Raw genomic sequence first — 21,713 nt, forward strand, 5'->3', positions numbered from 1 at the left:
TATCCCTTAACCTGGGAGCAGTAAGTAGAGTATATTGAGCTGGACAGAGGCTGTACAAACACAGCTATGATGTCTCCTGTGGCCAAACTAGCCTGTTCGTTGCTAGTGTGGAGATATCTGCACAGAGCTGTGTGACAGTCACATCACTAGTTAGCCTTTGATTAGGGCTCTTTGCCCAGATCCATCCAGTTTACTTTCCATTGTCTTTCTCAAGGCTGTGTATGACAGAAATCTCATTGTTCTTGAAAGACAAACAAAAATTTGAAGTCTGAATCCTGAACAGGTACAGTTTTCTTGCTGGTTGCACGACTAATATACGTCATTGAACTTCTGACCATCTGCCCGTCTTCTATTGCTGTAAATAAAAAGCTCTGCACTGCAGAAAAGCAACAATTCTGAGTTGCATAAACGAGGGCCCAGTTCCCTTTCACCTGGGCACGCACCTCCATGTTTTTCTTCGGACGTTTGAACTGCAGGGACCACAAAAATCAAAGAAAGGCTGTAAATCCTGCTCTTGACTGTAAAGCTTTGAAACAATAGGGATTTCAGACTCCACATTGAAATCTCTTCAAAGAAGAAGATCAGTGAAGTGCTTATAAAAGATAATACTTTTTTTCATTGCTGCTCCATTTCCCCGAACTAACCTTTGTTTTAAGAGCATCTCATGGCTATAAACTACAGAGGGTTTTCTTTAGACTTAAAAATCATCACAAAACATTCTGTGTGAACATAACATGAGCTCTTTTTCTGTCTTTCTAATAGGATGAACCTCTTTGCCAGCTACGTACTTCCGAATCTTCTTGCTCATTGTGAAGGTTGAGGGGTAGAAGGGGGTCATCAGGGCATGCTTCAAGAAAGGCTGCCTTCCCCTCCTCAGACATTGGATAACTTCCTACTAGGACAGCAGGATATCCATTTCATAGATCAGAGATTTGAATCCAGCCCTGAAACCAAACTTTTAACTAGCAGAAGTTCTGTGGCCTCAAATCAGGGTCAAATGTGCATTCTGCAGATGTCTCCTTCCTCTGCAGTTTGCACAGGTAAGGCAAGGACTTCATAGGGATGGAAATGAAATGGCAGGTGATTTCTGTACACCTCTGCTGGGACAATATTAGATGCCTTCCCTGTCCTGCCCTGTGGACAAATAAAACATTTGTTTCCACAGCTGTCAATCAAGAACCTCTCAGGGTAGGAAATGTCTTTTAGAAAACTTCTGCTGTTGAGCCACCATCTGGCTTCCTCCTCTGTCGATATGTTTTATTGTGCAAAACGGGCTTCCAGTATCATCCTGCAAAGCAGTTCCTGCCTTGCAATTCTTTATGAGACAAATCAGCCTTGGACTGGTGGCATGATGTTTATCCATGGCTGTTCATCTTCTGAAGACAAAAGTGTAGATTCTGTCCTGATGAGATTTTAGCTTTTCTGTCTCCATCTAACCACATGACAAGTTCCACCAAGGTGACAGCCAGTCAGAGTGGAGGTGTAGAAATGACATCCTGAAACGAGTTTTGACTGTCTGGCAAATATTCGCTTTCCATGAGTAATATGTGTCCTGGTTAGCCTTCAAGGACAAGAAACATTTTTTTGCTAACATCACCATTCTTTATCAACCAGTGAACTGTAGAGCTAGAAATGCAGATTTCTCTTCCTGGGGGGTTCCTCTGCCATTGGAAGTTAGTATTATTTGAGTCGCTTATTTCTGGGGTAGGGCCAACTGCAGAGTGGTTTTGGAAGGTTCCTCTTCAGAGAGTCTCAGACACAACACCCGCCCGAGCTGACTCCATGGGCACAACCAGCTAAGGAAACACACAAACTCTTATGCATTCAATAGCACCATACTTTGCAATGATTTTTACTTTTTTTATCTCTTTTTCTTCCCTGTTCCCCCTCTTAGTTTATAAAAGGCTTCTGGGATGTCTTGGGATTTGTGTGGTTTTTTTGATGGAACGCCAGGTTCTAACAAAATCCCTCCAGTCTCTATTTTTAATCCTATTTTATGGTCTTCTGTTGCTCCACTCCCCCCTGTGAAATGCAAGTCAGCTTTTAACGTCAGCAACCAGATCTGCAGAGTGTACCAGTTTTCCAACCTCCTCCCCAGACACGAACAGGCTAATCAGCTGTATTCAGGAAGGAGCAGTGATGAAAACAGAAATGCACCAGAGGGTTAATTTTTAAATATAACACCTCTCATATGGGAACGTTTTTTTGGGGAAGGTTAAAAAAAAAAGAGAAAACTTACCTAGTTAAATGTATAATACTATTATACAGAGCTATTTCACAGCAACTGCTTGAGAATGAATCTCTTTCTGGTCTTAGAGTCCTGGAGTAACCCTTTAAATTCATAGCCTATCCTCTTCCAAATTAACTGGTCTTTGCAGACAAGCCCTTGGCTAACTTATTCTAAAACTCTAAAATAGACAAACCAGTGTCAACGCCAATGCCCAAGGGCCTAACTCAGCCATCTTTTCACATTAAAGGCATTATGCCTTGACTGCATCAGACCTTTAAAATGTATCAGCTAATATGTGCTAATGACACGCATTTAAACCCTAGTCTAGACAAAGCCCGTGCGATTGCCCTCTGAATGCTTGATGCGATCAGCTAACATCCTGACAGCAGATCTGATTACCCCATTTTAATCACGCAAGGCTATAAACGTCATAGAATTATCCAGACTTTCCCCGTAGCAAAGAACAAACCCTGAAGGCCGTGCATGGGCTCTAAACCCCAAAATACGCTCATGGGGTGAGACCTTTGCCCTTGCACAAACAAGCCTATCAGTGGGGATGGAAAAGCCAGGCTTTAGCATACAGAAACGCATCTATGCAGAGGAATCTGTTACAGGGATGAAGAAAACGACCTAACAGCGATTTACTTTGACATTTATGATTAGCTAATAGGCTGGTAGGAATAGGAGGCAAAGAGCTGAATGGGAGCAGAGATGTGACTTCATGTCTGTACACAGAGTTGATCAAACTAATTCACATAACAGCTTTTCTCTGCACATTTTAAAACAGGTGTTGAAAAATTGGGAAGGATATTAAAAAAAAGGATGCAATGATTTGAGGAAGAGAAGAAAAATGCTTTATAGCAAAACACTTAAAAGCTCAATCTGTTTAGTTTATGAGGAGGAATACTGAGAAGTAAATAGACTACAATATCTTCACAGGGAGAAAATATGCAGTACTAAAGGATTATTTAATCTTGCAGAGAAAAGCAAAACTGGCTAGAAGAAGCCAGAAAAAACCAAGTTAGGAAGTAAGGACACAATTTTGACAATGCCAATCTCTTCTAACAAACTATCAAGCAAAAAAAAATCTTTTCCATCACTTGATAACTTTGATTACGGTTGGATGCTTTTATGGGAGATGTATTTTAATCCACCATATGCTATTGGGATCACTATAGAATTAACTGTGACATGGGTAAGATAGATACAAGCAGTCCAAGTGGATGATTTTTTTTTTAGGCTTCAATGTTATGTATATAAAAGTACATAAATTGGCAAGAAGTACTTACCAGCCGGAAGTTTGAGCAAATGGTTATAATATGGCTGTGGTAGGATTGCAGGAGTGCTCCCTGCTAGGTTTAAAGGAATACATATTTTTTTCCTCTTGCTGCCCCCCAAATATCCCTATTGAGAGGGAGTAAGACATTGGAGTCAGCCCATTAAGTCTGAACAGGCACAATGTTTATTACCCAGTGTGAGGCAAAACACTTAATCAAAGGTACTCCTGAGCGTATCCATTTGATTTTGTTTACAAATTAGGATTTGCACGTATTCAATGTAATGGGTTTATGCAGTCAGAGGATCTGCAGCTTGTGAGCATAATTTCCTGATTCGGCTGCTTATTCAGTTGACTTACTTGTTTTTGAAACATTCAGTTTTAACTCAGTAAGTCAAGAGTCACCCTTGGCAGTCCAAGCAGTCACACTGACTGTGCTCTGGAAGAAGGAATGGCTTCCTCCAGATCGTGTCCTGCCTTACAGGCACTTAATACCAATAAATGTCGGAAGATTTCTTTTTTCCTGAGCATCTCAGCAGTTGCTTCCAGAGGAGATTGACTACAGAACAGAACCAGAATGAATTCGCTGTTTCCACTTTCTTTTTGAGGGAAAAGTTAGGGTAAAAGAGCTGCAGATCTTATCAGGATAACCAGAGTGACAAGTCAGGGGACAACTTGTACCCTTTCACAGGAAAAAGAAGATAAAAGCCTTGCACTTCAAATGCTGAACTCTGAGATGCATTTGTTAAGTGGACAAAGTGGACATCAGTCCTGTATCAGGCCTGGTGACTACCGCTACTGGAGGCACAAAAAGAATCTATCTCCCAAACCAACCAATTCCTTTCCCTCTTCCTCTCCCCAAACCTCGTTCCCCAAATCAGCTCACATCAGTGCAGAACATTTTTGTCATACTGAGTGTCAAAGCCATTCTGATTTTAAATAAAACAATGCTTGCAAGACTGGAATTTTGACTTAAACAATCCACCCAGAATGCTCTTACAACAAATTTTCTAGCTTTAGATTCCACAGCATTTACTGTACATGATCTGTAGCTAAATGTAGCATAGTTTGATACAGGATTTTCTCTAACTCTCAGTATCGCTGTTCCTTAAGTGAATGTGATGCTCTGGCAGTCGTGAACATGCAAGTTTAGCCTGAAACACGCACACTTCGGTAAACAATTCGACTCCACTATGTGAATAGCACAAGGAGATATTAGAAATTTCCTTTTTAGTAATGGGGATAATGCAGTCTTCATCAAACATTGCTATCTCTTGTGGGCATAAAATGCAGTTTAACAGAGAGGTTACACTCATCTCCCTTGAATGTGCATGGTGAAATGCACATTTGTCCAAGAGGTTTTGCACAGCGTATCTCTTAAGCCTTCAAGTGGGAATCAAATACAGTGCAGTAAGAGGCTGACCCTCTAAACTGATGAAAGTCAACCCTGCCACCACTCCAAGACAATTCAAAGCCAAGGATGAGCTAAAAAGCATTCCTGGGAGAACAGGAGTTCAGGCCAACTGAGCTTACAACTCCCTGAAAAATACCCTCAGCGTGTTTGGGCAGTTAGAAATCAAATCTTCTCCTGCTCCACTAGTCCCTATGTGAGAAGAGGGGACACTGCTATAACTTTCTGCCATAATGTGCAGTTGCATGCCAGGTTATTGCACAGCGTCACCTCTTGAGCTCGTGGTTAGCCTGATGATGTGGTGTCTCTTTGGCCTTTCCTTCCCCTGTTTTCTTTCCCACTACCGTTGTGAGGATCCTGCTAACTGTAAATGGCTTTGAGTCTTTGCCAAATGCGCATCCTCCTTCAACCTGACTCATCTGGAGAAACTTGCTTTAGGTCTTGCACCACCTCATTTCACTAAGTGTCCCTTGGCCACCTCAACATCTTCCTTTTTCTGGGGGAGAGTACGCCGACCCCTGCTGCAGCTGACCAAGCCTCTGTTCTGGTCATTAGGATAAAGTGACATAGAGAAAGACTAGTCGTCTTTTCCATCATACTGACTTCTTCTTTTATCATAGCTAATTGGTATCACCTCACGCCATTTTTACAAGTTGTTTTGCTGCAATGCCCAACAGTGCTAAGAAGAGCACCATCACTCCAGGGGTGTACAGCCATCCTCCGGTGATACGCTTCATATGGAGTACGTTTTTCTGGGCTATGATGGCATCAGATTGACGGACACTACTGCTCAGACAAGCTGGCCAAAGGGTGCTTTGCCAGAATTTAACGTTGGCTCGCAGAACATCACTGTCTTCTCCATATATCAGTAACATATCTGCAAGAGATAGAACAGACTATAGATTATAGACTATTTCAGTTGGAAGGGACCTACAACGATCATCTAGTCCAACTGCCTGACCATTCAGGGCTGACCAAGTTAAAGCATGTTATTAAGGGCATTGTCCAAATGCTTCCTAAACGCTGACAGGCTTAGGGCATCGACCACCTCTCTAGGAAGCCTGTTCCAGTGTTTGACCACCCTCTCGGCAAAGGAATGCTTCCTAATGTCCAGTCTAGATGTCTTTCAAAGGTGGCTTCCTTGATATTCATCCCATTGTATCACTTCAGGACCCCCAGCTGGATCCCCCAAGGGTCATTGCAAGGACATTTCAGCAGCTAAGTGATGGAGCTGAGCATTTCAAGCCAGTTTCCGCCAAAGCCACAAGCACACAATGTTAAAGCCAATTCTGGGGCCCAACCTAATCCTCATGAGGATCCCCCTGAGTTTAAAGGTCTCAGCTGATGTGTTACAATATTGCAGGATGCCTACATGCTATTTATACTTACAGTTTAGATCTTCTATGGTGGTATCTAAAGGCCAGTGAAGGAGGTTCCCTTTTAGCTGGTATACACAAGGACTAAAAAGTCAGCTTCCTAAAGCACTTATGGTCTAGACAGACATGAAAAACCCAGGAAGGAAAAAGGAAGAGAAAACACGTGCAGAACAAATATGGTGACTAGGTTACAAGGTCCTGTCAGTTTTAAGATGTTTTGTGGCTATCTGGGATTGGAGTCGTTTTGTGGGAGAGGAGACAAGCTGAAGGGAAAAAAAAGGAGGACACAAGAGAAGAGGGAGGACAGAATATAATGAATAAGTATGGCATGAAGAAACCTGAGGTGAAAGTTTTCTCACATCTCTTTTCCCCAGCCTAAGTGCCATCCATACACATTTATGTTACAGTACTTTAATAAGAGCTGTCAGACCTAACACATTTTTGCCTGAATTATTCATAAATCTGTATGATGACAAGAGAAAAAAGAATTGTTATTTGGATTAAACTAGTTAATTTTGTTTAACATAACTGGCATATAATTACTAGTTTCACCCGACTAACTTATCTTAACACAGGTTCAGTAGTAACCATAACAGAGATGCATGTTCTTTAAAAAAATTTTTGTGTGTACCGGCTGAAAGCATAATTTTCTCCCATAATAGACCTGCTAAGTCTTTTTCTTTTTCCCTTTTGTACACAACTAACATTTCATTTAATATTTCTGTACTCCAGGTAGATGCCAGAAGAGAAATAGGTCCTAAAGCAGTAATCACTAACAGCCGTGTAGGAGAGTTCCTTCATGACTAATTGCATTTGACACTAATTGCTGTTTATTGAAGAACCTGAGCGAAACATCACTCTGACATGTATCTGGACACTCCCTGCATCTGTTGCAATTTGCCATATTTCCTGCTGTTGGTGCCCCACTTTATAGGGCCAGCTCTCTTGCGGCCGGCTCCTCTGCCTACATAGAGGTGTGACTTGGAGGGGGCTGCTGTTTCTTATCCAGCACCACGCTGGACTGATGCAGTTCTTTAAAGCAGGGCTCCGGGAGGAGCGATTCCTTCCATACTCTCCTGGCTTGGTCGATACACACACTTCTGCTTTCACTGGCTTTTACAGGAGTGCTGGAGTACCGTGTGTTTGATAGTAAATCCTAAATGATAATTTACATCGATATCCCTACTTAAAGGACACCACCAAAAGTGAGTTATTTCTTTCCTTGGCTGGCCAAAGGCCAGAAGCATTAGCTGGGAGTTACGAGGAGTAACTAATCGGATGCATCGCGACTACCCAACACAACACTGAAAATGAGAAATCTGAAGGTTCATTTTTAACCTGACTGCTTGTCTGAAAAAACAAATGAAATCTGTTCAGCTAAACAAAGGTCCATGCTGGTACTTCCTCTACTGATATTTTTAATTATTTTAATCTTAGCTAATATTGCAAGCTCTTTTTTGATTCCTAATTAATTTAACCAAGTTATCTACAATTAATAGCTTAGGTAGGAGAAAGATAAGTGCCAAGAGACTCTTGCTGGATTGATAAAAATTCAAAAACATCAGAAGAAAAACTTGTACAAACAATATGGTAGAAGTCATATTTATTGATAAAAATTAATATATCTGCTATAAAATTTGTAACAGTAATGCAACTGAATATTTATTTTGATGCATAAACCTGAATGTTACATACCAAATACAATACAGTAACACTGGTTTCCTCCTTATTTACATGTTTATGAAAATTGATATGCAATCCATGTTAAAAGAACTTGTAATGGAGAATAGTTACATTAGAAAAATAATATTCTTGATAAAGCATTCTTGAGGACTCCAATCACATTTTCAGGCCTCTTTCAATAAGGCAAAAATCCCTGGTACAGCATATAACTTAATTTACAAAATACAATAACTTCAGACACATCTTCAAGTTTTCTTTTGGTATGCTTTTCCTCACTGTAAAATTACTCAATTTTCTCACTAAACAGAAAGAACTTTCAATAACAAAACTTAATGAGTTCTACTACATATTACATATACATCGCTGTAGCTTAGCGACCGTAACTGGGCAATCTTTCTCCTTAACTGTTTGCTCAATGAGCTTTTCTTAGATGTAGGACATGTATTTTGAAATCATTATGACTGTGGTATCTTTCTTCAGTTTTCATAGGAAACAGATCTGTCACATTTTGAAACTTTTTTTTTTAAATTTTATTTTATTTTAGGAACTGGTGCACAACTACATTTCCACTCACAAGAGAACGTCACAAATGTAACTAAAATTAGGCTTGGATAACTTTGAAAACATACTACTATGTGCCCAAACCCAAATTTCTTACTTTAATACTTTATAACCCTGCCATGCTCTAGGAATTCTTCTGCATAGCTTCATTACTAGTCACAGTCAGATAGTTTTAATTCCTTCAAAGGCACAAAACTTCCACCTCTTTTCCAGTGTTGCTCCTACACCAGTGAATTCTTGTTTAAACATGCGTGGCAGTCTCATCAAAAGCATTTCTATCTCATTTGCAGAGATCTGAGAAAGAAATAAAGGTAAAATTAAAGTGAGAAAGCTGCCCTGTAGATTGGAAAGAGGAAATATGAAGAACAGAAATAAGAGGGGCGGGGGACGGGGAGGGAATCAAGGCCAGGTGAAAACAAGCAACCTTTTTTTTTTTTTTTAACCTTAGCCTGACATGAATTTCCAGACTCCAAAGCAAGTGTAGATTCCTTGCAGGAATGATTCTGCTTTTGTAAGTGGCATCGCATCACAAAAGAATGACAACTGCTATGTTGGGGCTGCTGCCACACAGTGTGGTATGAAATCTATCTATCTAAGAACTACGGCTGCAGGTATACTTGTGAGGAGAGGGAAGCAAATGGGACCTTATTCTTCCTTCTCAACCCATGAGCTCTTGAATCCTTCCCCCAGCTCCATCAGTTTTGCTCTTGCAAAAAACCTAACACAGGGACTTCATTTTTAATCAGCTCACTTTTGTTACTTAGGGCTGACTATCCATGGAGCCATCTTCTCCCAGTTTGGCCCAGTTCAGTAACCCCAGATAACTAAGCAGTAAGGTTCCTGACTCGGCATTGCTCAGGATGTTTTTATGGTAAATGACCTTAATGACTGGTCACCTTCCTAACGGGAAGGATGCTCTCATTGCAGAAAACACTTTTACAAAGGCAACCGTTCTTGTATAATCAGTAGGGAAGTCAAGAAATGAACAGTCATGGAAAATGAACCATTTCATCTTACTGCTACTTCTTCTAAAGTGGTGGTCATGAAAGGAACAGTAAAGAAATCTATGGGTGCTGCCTGTTATCCACAGGTATCTCCATGGTTTGATAGGTTTTTCTGGCAATGATGATATTTCTGTTTATTCATATTAGTAGGAACCTTCCATGGTGAAAAGTTTTCTTTTTAAAACAGTATGCTAATTATACCTCATTCCACCCAAGGGAGGTGAGAAAATATCTATCATCTCTTATTTTCCTGAAGAGGTTAGTGCAGCAGAAAGATTAAATGATTCGTTAAAGGTGGTGCCGAAAATCAGTGCTGGAGGGAGTCTAAAGCCCCAGAGTAATCAGGTCCATCTTTTACGTATTCTCCTGGCAGTAACAGATAGCTGGTTACCTTTGGGTAATGTATCTGAGCTCTATACCGAGCCCTCAGCCCGCACGGGTATGCTGACCTTATCATTCCTGTTCAGGTGAGGAATGACAGGCTAACCATGGAAAGTAATTGAAATTCATCTCTGAGATTGCATCTCTGGATTGTGCTATTAAAAAGTAATTTGTTGCTACAAGCAGTTACTTCCAAAATAAACCAGCGAGGTCAAATTTTGCGGCTTGCGTTTATTATGCAGCAGGTAGGTCCAGTGGTAGCTGCAGGGGCTGGTACGTTGGCACCGCGGAGAGATGGAGACGATGCTCCTTCCATGAAGGCTGTGTTTGCAAGTTAAGGGTTTGATCCTGGAAGCCTCACAGAAGCCAACACGTTACTCACGTGAGTAGAAATTCAAGGACAGAGCTCACAGACATGCACAAGAAGGGACCGCAGCAATGAAGGGGGAAAAAGTTGAAGAGCTCAGTGGGCAGAAGCAATGAGCAGCAGGGCTGGTATTTTAGATGATTGCTGTTGTCACTCAAGAGACACAGAGCTGGAGGGGTCGGCCAGGGGAAAAGCAGTTGAAACTTAGCCAAACGCTGTGTGGTAAGGAAGGACTTGAAAGATGAGATTAGGCAGACTGGGTGCTGCAGGAACTGGGGACAAGATGAAGGTGTACACGTGGCAGAGGCAGGGAATAGAGAAGCCGAAGAGGAATGCTTGCAGATGTGAAGCTCTGGATGTATCAGGTCTTGATAAAATCAGGTTAAAAAAAAAAATTGAAATTCACCAGTTTCTCACCTCTTTATACCATCCTCATCCCTTACTCACTTTTCATTGTGGGTAGCAGTGGACTGTAAAGCACTAGGAAATGTGAGCTGCCGTGGCCTGAAGTTAGTGCCTAAGAACTTCATCATCCTTCCTCACTCATCCATGCAACCTGTCTTATTTCCAGTGGGCTTCTAGCTCAGGATCTCCTCTGCTTAACTATACACTTTTTCATAGAAACAGAGGAAGGATCCTCCAGAGGCATGAAGCAGCCCATCAAAGCAGCTGGAAGGTGATCTTGGCTATGAGTGGCATGGCTGGAGGGAGTGTTCAGGAACAAAACATTACCAGGATCAAAGGAGTTGTGTCTAACGACCGTCACACAAGGAGTGCCACTCACATTCTGAGTCCAGGTGCACACCATAGCTACATCCTGACTCCGTGTTGCAAGAAGATCTAGGCAAGCACCGTCATCCCCATGTCCAGAGAAGTATTGGCAGATGTGGATCAGAGCTTTGGCTAACTGCAGGGTGACCCCTGCATGTGCTAAGTCTCTCATGCAGTCTAGCATCCTGCAGGCCATTCTTTAGCACTTAGAGTAGCATTCACCTGATCAAAGGTGGTTATTTCACAGCTGCGCTTCTCACCCTTGACTTGTTTAATATTCAGTGGAGAGGAATAGGCCCTTTTGGGGCTTGATTTCATCTCATTCATACAGTAGGTATTTAAAAGTAAGTCAAAGACTCTTATCCTACAAGTATGTATTGACTCTGGACTGTACAAACTGATGCATTAAAAAACACTTCGCACACTGTAGCGTTGGCCTCACTTTTGTATTGGCCACACCTCTGAATTTAGCAATAGGGTCAGCCAATTCCTTTATGAGGCCCTCTCCGCTTCCATACGGAGAAGAAGGGTACGCTTCACGGTCCATTCATGTGTTCATGAAAGTTCATGTTCAATGTGACCCACAACTAACAACTTTTAGAAGAATAAGGAATCATCTCCTAAAACTCTGCATAGTTTGATGGCCCTGGCTACACCTGCCTCTTGTTCTGCTTTCTTTCTCCTCAGCTGTATTTCAGGATCATGTATCATAAAATCAGTTGCTAGTCTTTGTCATTTAAAGCTCCGCTCTTCTTTGCCACAAAGAATAGCTGAGCAGCGTGAGGCAAAGACCTCAACACAAGCACGTGCACTGTAATTTGCGAATGAATAAAGACTGCAAACCCCCAAGCCCCATATCCCATTATCTTTCTAATGGAAACGCACAAAGAGTTTAACCTGCAGTAAAGAATAATACAATATTTCTATAGAGAAAACAGATTTTGATTAATTTTTTTTACCCTAGAGTCCAACTGCTGCATATAAGACCAAAGATATTCTATATTGGCTCCAAAAGGGTGGACGTGAAGAAATGTGGATATGATACCTGTGTTAAAAACAAATGCACACAAAGTATTGAAATTACCTCAGGCAATATATCATTAAAATAAGCAAAATAATTCTGAATAGTCTGTTCTTGCAGGTTTTTCAGTATGAATTATGATTCTTATTTTTCTTACACAACCCAATAAACATAACAAAATGGCACATTTTTAATACAGTCATAATAACATGGTAAACACAATAGCTCATCTTCAGGAATGACAGCAGTTAGCAAGTAAGTGACCAAGATAATATACTGATGAATAAAGGAATTTCTAAACAAAGACTTGCTGGAAGCATTTCAACTACCAATTTTATGCTTGATTTACCAATATAAAATTGTGGATATTGTAATGGTAAAATTATTGCTTTTTTCCCCTTCACAGGATGCTCTGTTGTGAAAACGTTTCACATAATTGTGTCAGAAACCTCACTCCCTCAATTTTTTCTCGTAATAACGCTGATGCTGGTTATGAAAAGCGTTTAATTTGTATTACCCCTAACTGCTGCTGAAGAAAACACAAATCCTTTATGACATATTTACTTATTTACTTTCTCTTAAAAGAGAGCCGGTTCTGTCTATCTTCATTGTTACTCACAGGATCGTTGTAAAAGGTATGGGAATAAAAGTGGCTTAGGAGGAGTCAGGATCTAAGTCTAGAGATTTTTTCGGCAGTGAAAATCAAGTGACAGCATAATAATGATGACGAGAGAAAACAAGATTTGGGGCATCACAATTGCTATTAAAAGCACTATCCAATTTCTCGTCTTCTAAACAAACAGTGAAAATTCAAAATGGCATGTGTGTTACTTACTGTTTGGGAAGAGTTGAACTGTAAGAATCAGAGCAAATATTTTCAACTCTGTTTGGATGGGTTTCTTAGCTGAACCACCCTAGGGGAAGTTCCTTATATTTAAAGCATAAACACCAGGATTAAAAATGCTTACAAATGACAAAAATGGGTCACTGTATCTTGTGTACTGCAGGCCATACTGCTTTCTTGATGCTGAATGAATTAGGATAATCTTGGATTTCATTTTTCCCCAAATACTGGCCATGCTTGAAAATGATAAGTAAAATTTAACTCATTTTAGACCGGCTTTGCAAAGAACACCTTTTTTCTCCCTCATTTTTCCAATACCATTTACAAACTTCTGATTCTGCAAAGGGAGGGGCATGTATTTAATTTCATACTGTGGCGAGTCCTAGCTGCAGTTGGCTTTTTTGTGCTGTGCGTGACCATAAGCACACACACAAGAGCTCTTGAAGCAAAAGCCAAGACCACCACACTTGGATGGGTTAACTGGAAATCCAATTTGTATTCAGATCACATTTACCAATGGCATTGTGTTTGTTATGTGTGTTCCCAATGCTTTTCAATTCAGGATGTTCAAAGCTAGGTCTTTCATATAATGTAAATAAAAAGTCATTTGAAAATATTTTGTAGTTACTGACTGGAGTTCCATGATAACTTTTTAGTATTTTTTTTCTTTTATGCTCTTTTCCTTTAAGACAGTATTGAATTTTGTAAAATATAGACAAACTTAGTGAATGGATGGAGGTAAGGCCTGTTTTTCCCTGCCACACCTGAACATGCCTCAGAGGAAAAGATAACATGAAATCCATCTTGAGCAATCTTTTGCCTTTGAACCGTAACAATGAGCCAGTTGTGGGGATATTATGACCAGTAATGGACTGAGATTACACTGTCTATCTGAGTGTGCCACTGGACAGCTGGTGGATGGGACCCACTTTGGGACACTGCCACCACTTGTTACAGTCAAATGAGTGACCTAGAAAAAAAAATTCATTAGTCTGTTCTTAAAATTCCATCCTTGCTACCCTTCTCACAGAAGTTATCTTTCAACAGATCAAATACTGTCCATTGCAATTAAAAGTTCCAAATTTTATTATAACAAGCAAAATTAAATGGATTCTTACATTTCTGTACATCCCACTGTTCCACATCTCACCAGTCACAGGAAGTTTGTGTACTAAGCCCTTTAAACATTTAAATACATTCTTCATTTTTAAATGACCTTTTTCGTCTGAACTGTCTGAATCCATGCCCCAGCAATAAACCAGCAACTTTCCTGGTGCTTAGCAGATGCAAATGAGTTGCATTTAAACAAATTAAAGTAGTTTTGGAACTATCACCTACCGGGGTACCGCTGATTTGGTGAAAAGGCCAAACCAAAGAAATGAAACCTGATCTTTCATGTCAGCATTCTTGTGAATGGCAACCATGCCACAGGGAGCACTTTGGACTGTGGGCCTTTAGGCTCCACGAAAACCTGCCCCACTGAAACCAAATGCAAAAGACTCACGGATATAAATGGGGCACGTTCCCTCCAAGGGTAGCATGGGTACAGCCAGCATTCCTCTGTGGCTAAATGCTAGGTAGCAGTTACCACTGCCTACAAGCTTTAGCTTTTAGGCACTCTTTAAGAGTTTATTTTAAAGATTTTATTCTAGGTAAAGGATATGATAGTCCTTGTGGTATTCTTTATAAATATTCATATTGCTAATTCCCTCACCTAATGTCAAAAGCATAAATCTGGCTTGCTTAATACATCCAGTATACATATATTTTGCTTGGTAGTTTGCTAATATTATTTCCATCCCCTTCTCCTTCACCATTTTGTCTAATAATCAAATAACAAGTTATACAATTCTAGCCTGCTAAATCTTGATGTAAATAAAGTCTTCATACATTCACGCTGCAAGTCTAAATGCAGATCCTGCAATTTTCTTCACACCTGAAATCCTTTCATTAAACTCTGCGGAATTTTTCAGAAAGGAAAAGTTCACTTGTATTTTAGGATTTCTCTTATTAAAAGCCATTATGAATACAGATTAAAACTAAAAAACATATTCTTTTTTTACTTTTATTAGCACAAAGATGCATGTAAACACATATGCAAAACAAAAACTTGTTAAAAGGCATTTTGTTCTCAAAAATCTTCTTTGGGGTTATCTTACCTATTAATAGTGCCTCTTTCTCTGATTTTAGACCCGGGCTTCGTTTTTCTGAATTTTTTTCTCTGTCTTGGTTGACCAATGCTACTGTCAATACATTGATTTCCTATAAAGTTTAAAAAAAACAACAGGTGGTCACGTAGATTTCATTTACTTCAATTAAACCTGTCTGCTTCCTTTCAACTCTATATAAAAGATCATTACTTTAATTCACATCTAAAGACAAGACAATTATAAATAATTGATTTGTTTGCAGAATATTAAGACACTTTTTGAAGTACCATTATGCCAAGAGCTGCCAAGAAAAGAAATTTTGCTTGTGGAGTAAGGAATAACTTTGTTGCTAGTGCTTCTTCATTATAACAGCTTGAAAGATGTGCCATGAAGTGTGGGGATGGTCAGAAAACTCACATTTTCTAGCTATTAAAGCTGTAAACAAAGATCGCCTCTAGGGAACATGGATGGAAACATTCAGCTATAGCTATAAGAGTAAATTCAACAGTCACTAGCAACGTTTCTAGCTACTAGAGCGCAATCATCTACCCTGTTATACTCTTTCACCAGTACCTGGCATGGTGTTGGCCCCTGCCCCAAACAATTCCCAGGCATGTTTTGGGGGTCAGCACATTTCAGGGACCATTCCTAACATGGTTTGCATAAAGCTACCTTGTTTTGAGGACTGAAAGAGAGCCAGCCTTAAGAGCAAACAAGTCAAGGCTCCTGCTTTGAGCTCCTTTTTCTGCAACCAGGTGGCCTGAACCACCCAAATCTCAGCCAAGCTATCACGTTAGATGCTCCATCAGAAGTACCCAGGCAGTGTGTGACACAGATTGCTCTTCTCCTGGGCATATATGAAGTAAACAAATTATCTCTATTTCAGAGGCATGTAAGTGGCCTCAAAGTGCATTGCACAATATTCAAGCATATATACATGGGCTGTTTCCATGGAGCAACTGATATGCAGTAACTCGTTCCTTGGTGAAGCAGTGACTCACGCTGCTGCATCTGCTTTGTGAAATGCTCAGCAGTTCCATGCAAAACCTCGGAGGCAGAGAATATGGGGCTGGAAATATGGTGGCGTGAGGTGGGACTGTGCAGGAATGGTGCTCTTGTTCTGGTTAGGGGAGTCAAGGTAAGCAGCTGGAGGTTGCATGGGACTGGGCAGCCTTAAATGCAAGCAAATTTGTACTATTCAGTGTAATGATGCGGCCCATCTAGAACATGCACTGGGGGTGGTGCCTTGCTCCAAAAATCTTGGCAAGCATTTTTGGCAATAAAAAAGAGACACTGGGCTTGGGTTGCTCTGGGGCATTTCTGAAGGTGTGAATAATGCATGCTAAAAAAAAGGCAAAAACTCCAAAATATGTCAAATGTGCCTCTTTATAGATGACTAAAGGCTCCACAGTCTGTGAGATTGGTAAAAAGAGTCAGGCACTTCCTCATTCCCAATTAAATAAAAAAGCAGCAACATAAAAAAACCCCAGTGATGTACTTTGTGCTCTTTATAGGCTGGCTCCAAGGAGCAGCTGCCCAATGGCTCAGATGCATCATGGGTTCAAATGTTCCCTCGCGTTGTGAAGAGGAACAAGTTGTCATGTGTCAGCTGAGAAACTGTATGTGCATTTGAGTGACATACACGCATATATGTATCCTTAGCCCCCAGCAACAAGGGGCTCTGACAGACTTTAGCCCACAGTGACGGAGGAGTGAGATGCACTCAGTCACCTGTGGTTTGCTGCAGTTGTAGTGGCCAACTGAGGCATGTCTCCTGGCCAGAGATCCATGTGTAGTTGTGTACATGCAAGCTAGTCAGCCTTTGCTGCCTTTTTAGTCAGTAGAAATGAAATAACTCTTTAGTCATGTATTTTAGTTGTTTTCTTTAGGTTGAAATCAATTGGATCTTAGAGCTGCCTATTTTATATTCTTCATTGGCTGCAAAGAGAAACTTATAGCACAGATTTAGACACCTACAGGTAGGAGGGAATCTGCAGTTCAAGAGTTGCAGTGATCCCCTCTTAAAATAATGGTGTGCCTGAGTGCTCTGGCAGCTACATCACCTTCGCGCTAACGCTCCTGTAGTGTTGTAATGCACAGGGCACATTATAGCAGCAGGAGTATGCTCTAAGTTGCCCAGTAGTGTTGATTCCCCTCCTGATAGAGCCAAAGGCTAATGCAAATACTCATCTACTGCCGGCCATGACATCTAAGAACAGTGAAAGAAAAGCCAGGCAAGAAACAGAAATGAGAGACGTGTTCACATGAATTTCTCCATAAGGGCAGTAATGACAAGGGGGTTACAGATCCGAAGAAAGAGCTGGATGACAGATTTCATGATACTGCAGCAGAAGAGCAGAGCAGCATATGCCACCAGAGCTTGCATAGGTTAAGATGTAACTTTTGACTCCATCAGAGAGAGAAAAGCAGTCTAAAAATAACAATTCCTGAGAGGGGAAGGAGAGAGCAGAGAGATGTGTATTTGATATAACAGGCCCCAAACACAACACACTAGCAGTTTCAGATGGGATTAGAAGTTTTGTCAAGCAGTGATGCAGAGAAAGAAACTATATTCCCATTGGGAGCAACGAACAGATGGATTCTCATTTAATGCCTAGATTTGAGCCTGTGCAGAACATTTTGTATGATTTATAGGACAGTGTAAATGGATGCTAAAGGAAGTCACATCAAGTCTTCCTTAACTGTGTGTTGGTACAGAGGATAAAAGAGGAAAAAATTGGTTTTGGGGAGCCTGAGGAAACTAAGAGTGGCAAAGATAGCTACTCATCAAACGACTGGCTTTAGAAGAAGGCTGCAGGTTCTTGGGGGTTTGGAAAGGAAGGGGTTCTGCCACCCAAAACTGCCCGCCTCACAGAAGACAATAAATTAGACAACTCTGATGTATTCAACTGCCAAAATAAGCTTGCACAGGCCATGCGAAAATCCAGGGTGCCCATGGTCACATAAAGGATTCAGAAGCAATGCTGCTAGGAATTAATAGTCATTTAAGAGAAATGGCCATAATTGTGTCTAAAAAATGAGTGTGAAATTCAACCAGAAACCAGGCTAATTATAGTGTAAGTGAAAACCTTAAGTATCTGACTACACACTGCAGCTACAAATCTGGTACCTATGAAGCCTCTACAACAAATCCTCATGCAGTTCATTTGCACATTTTTAGAGGCAGTTCTTATGCCAACCCACAGAAACAAGACTTTTAAGAGTACAAAGGTGAATGAGGGAATAACTAATTGGAAACAAACAGTTAGGGCACCTCTCTGACATGAGAAAAACCTACTGATCACCAGATGCCTGAGGAAAATTATTTAATATATACTACATTACAGTATTGCCTTTCTTTCCTGGAGACCATCCTTTATTTGGTAAATTATATTTTCTGAGGCCCTAAGCAGTCTCCTTCAGCGGGTTTCATTATAAAAGGAATATTTTGCTACCATCTGTCAGTTACTGCATTAAAGGACAAGAACACAGCTGAGCATGTGCGAACCAGTGCTTATTAGAAGCGAAATGACCTTGCAAGAACTAAATACAGCATGTGGAAGGCTTAATCCAGGTTAAATCACACCTGGAGATCATTAGGGACCTGGCCTTATTCATTATTCACAAATTATGTCAGGTATCGGAGAACATGGAGGCCCGATTTGATGATGACATCTCCAGAGCTGTTCAGCATGAATGCAACCATTCTGTGTGATGCTCTCACCATTGCCAGCTTGGAGCTTTTCCCCACAAATGACACTTTCATCCATCAGCAGATGATGAAAATACATGAATTTCCCTCGTGGGCTTGATAAGCCCTATGATTCTGCAGACACGCCTTGGGACCAGCATTTTGATTCGGGGCTCCCTGCTTTTGAACCATGGAGGGAAAGACAGAGAGAGAGTCCTTCTGGAAAACTTTCAGGAGAATTTGGTGGATAAAAGAGAGGATGTCAAATAACAATTTTCTCACACGGACTATTCATTTCCACAGACAGATCTCCAACAGCACCACTGACATGGAGCTGATGGCTGTGGAGAGTCATACATGGCAGTTTTCGCACATGGATATATACCTTAGCCATGTCCTGGCTGTAAGGTGGGACAGAAGTTGGGTTTGTGTTGTTCTCTCATGTACCCTGGCTTCTTGTGGCAGCAAAAGCAGAGGCATGGGCAAGTGGATTGCTCCAAAAGGTGCCTGGTCTCACTGTCCACCATGGCCCACCACAGAGCAGCTGGGTCCCATGCTGTAGACACAGCAAATAAAAGCGTGACTCCTGAGAGAACTTCATTTGCCAAAGAGAGACACAGAAGTTCTGAAGAGTAAAAAAGATGTGGTGACTTTCTACATAGGATAGTCGCAGGTACTATCCTAAGAACAAAAGGCTAGCTCTGCACTCCAGGGGACTAGCAGATCAGAAAGCCCCAGATATTTAGGCTGGACGACTTGGGTCTTCCAGTCCTTCATTGGGTTCTTTTTTCCCCCATGGGAAAGTATGATATTAAATAAAAAGTTCTCAGTCCAGACATCACTCATCCTCTACAGGCCAGTCTTACACCAGTGCAAAAAAGGCAGACAGAATATAAAATGTCTGCTCTTGCCTGCAGCTTCTCTCTTTAGCAAAAATGGTTCTCTTTAACCTAAAAAGTTCTGTGATCCTGAAAACATATGCTAACCACCATCCCTAAAAATGGGGGGGAGCGAGGACGTGCTGTTCCCCATAAATGCTGACCAAGCAGGGCTTGAACAGTAGCTGCCTGGAAACTACTCCTGCCAGAGTGCACTTCCACATCACCCATTGTTCAGGACTCTGCTAGAAAGGCAGAATATGGGATTTAATGAATGTGACATTGAAGACACCTGGCATGTGATCAGGATGCAAATGACAAATATCCAAAGAGCTGAAATACTTCATCCGCTATCTGGGTAATCCAAATATTTGATAATTACCATTAAATCTAGGGGAAATGATGACTGCTTGCATATTGTCTTCAAAGACCTCATTCCCTTTGTTGTAGTATATGGCATTCTGCAGAATTGTGTGGTGAGGGGGTGAAAATAATATTCTGAAAGACCTGGTAAAAAAAAATCCTACCAGACTCTCGAATAGTTTACAGGATATATTGGCGTTTGTACTATATGTACAAAGCCAATTGTCTGAGGCATTAAAACTGTAGCAGAAGAAGGAAAGACTAGATGTTGGAAACAGCAGGCATATGACAGAGCCACTGCTGAATGTTGTTAGATGTAACTAACTTTCTGATCAGCCAGGGGATTTATGAGAGAAAACGAGTAAGAGGAGAAAAAAATATATATCTGAAATATAAGCAAAAATCTTGCAGGCTATTAACAGCAGGGCAGAGAGATGCTGTAAGCTTGAAAAGAAAAGGTAATTTTATGATTTTGATAGAAGAACGAACCATGCACGTGTCATACCAAATCTGCAGTCCTTAAGCTCTTGAAAGGCATCCGTGTACCTGCCCTGAGTCCACAGAACTGGGCTTAGACTTCAGATGTGCTTGCCAGCTGCCCATCAAACTGCTTACTGATGGCCAGGCAGGTTTGACGATTCTACTGCAAACACGGGTAGAAACTGGCCTGCGACATGAAGACTGCACGTTTTTAATTTATTTTCATTTACCTGGGGATCTCTTAAAGTCTGGTATAGTTGTGTTTGCTTTGCTGGTCTTTCTTTAAATGTACTTCAGACCCACATCTGAAAATTTAATCTTGCTGTTTTAACCTGAATGGAGCCTAATTCAATTTCCAATCAAGCGAATGGAAGCCTTGCAATAGTTTCAATGCACATCAAGTCAGGCATCTTACATTTGTGGGGACATGCAAGGTTGAGGTACAGGACAACTTCTGACAGCTTAACATGGTTGTCAGTTGAGAACGGGCTACTGTCCTTGTCTATGTTCTTATCCATGGTGAATACAAAATGATTCAATCCAAGTTTACTAAACTACAATGAAAGAGTGTATTTAAATTTAACTTAAATCAAATTTCCTTGCAAATGTGGCAATGTATGAGTACACTCACAGACAGTGATCGTGACTCAGATGATCACAGAATCGCAAAATCATGCAGGTGACGTTGGGAGGTCCTTAGTCCAACCTTCTGCTCAAAGCAGGATCAGCTGCGGGGTCAGAGCACATGGATGTGCAACAAGGGGTAATAGTCCAATGTCTGGATGAGCCTCAGCAGTTTCTCTGCAACATCCCAGTTCTGCGCCCTCATCAAACAACATGTGGGATGTGTCATCAACAGATGGGTGCCTCTGTCCCCTGCAGAAGGGATTTTCCAACCACCATCACTTGCTGCTTTCTCCTGATCCTTGTGATTAAAGTCTTATCTCCACGAGTACAAAGAAGGACAGAGGCACCATCACAGATGGGGAAAGCCCAATAACCTAATCAGAGAAAACAGTGTCCCCTGACACAGTTCCTCCCAGGGCTGTCACAGGAGAGCATCAGTCCCAGGGGTTGAGCGTGACACCTATCAAGACCAGTCAATGGAAATGCTCTCTGGATCATCTTACAGACTGAGGGGGGCACTGCCTACAGGGGTATGGGATGTAGGGGAAGAGCATCTTGGGATTGTACAAAACTTAGCTGAGGGTCCTTAGCAGGGAAAC

General features: G+C 41.1%; 1 protein-coding gene across 2 annotated transcripts in view; it reads right to left on the reverse strand.

The window, feature by feature from the left end:
• Positions 1 to 7,880: 7,880 nt before the first annotated feature.
• The window catches only part of ENOX1 (ecto-NOX disulfide-thiol exchanger 1), a 376,506-nt gene continuing 362,673 nt past the window's right edge, over positions 7,881 to 21,713 (reverse strand). For both annotated transcript variants that reach the window (XM_075139390.1, XM_075139385.1), the window contains 3 exons: positions 15,085 to 15,187; positions 12,020 to 12,105; positions 7,881 to 8,831 (listed from right to left, as the gene is read on the reverse strand). In XM_075139390.1, the coding sequence (XP_074995491.1) occupies positions 8,700 to 8,831; positions 12,020 to 12,105; positions 15,085 to 15,187 (321 nt within the window). In that variant the 3' untranslated portion in view covers positions 7,881 to 8,699. The remainder of the gene's footprint in view (positions 8,832 to 12,019; positions 12,106 to 15,084; positions 15,188 to 21,713) is intronic.

Source organism: Calonectris borealis, chromosome 1 (assembly GCF_964195595.1).
Source record: "Calonectris borealis chromosome 1, bCalBor7.hap1.2, whole genome shotgun sequence".
Classification (NCBI taxonomy): domain Eukaryota; kingdom Metazoa; phylum Chordata; class Aves; order Procellariiformes; family Procellariidae; genus Calonectris; species Calonectris borealis.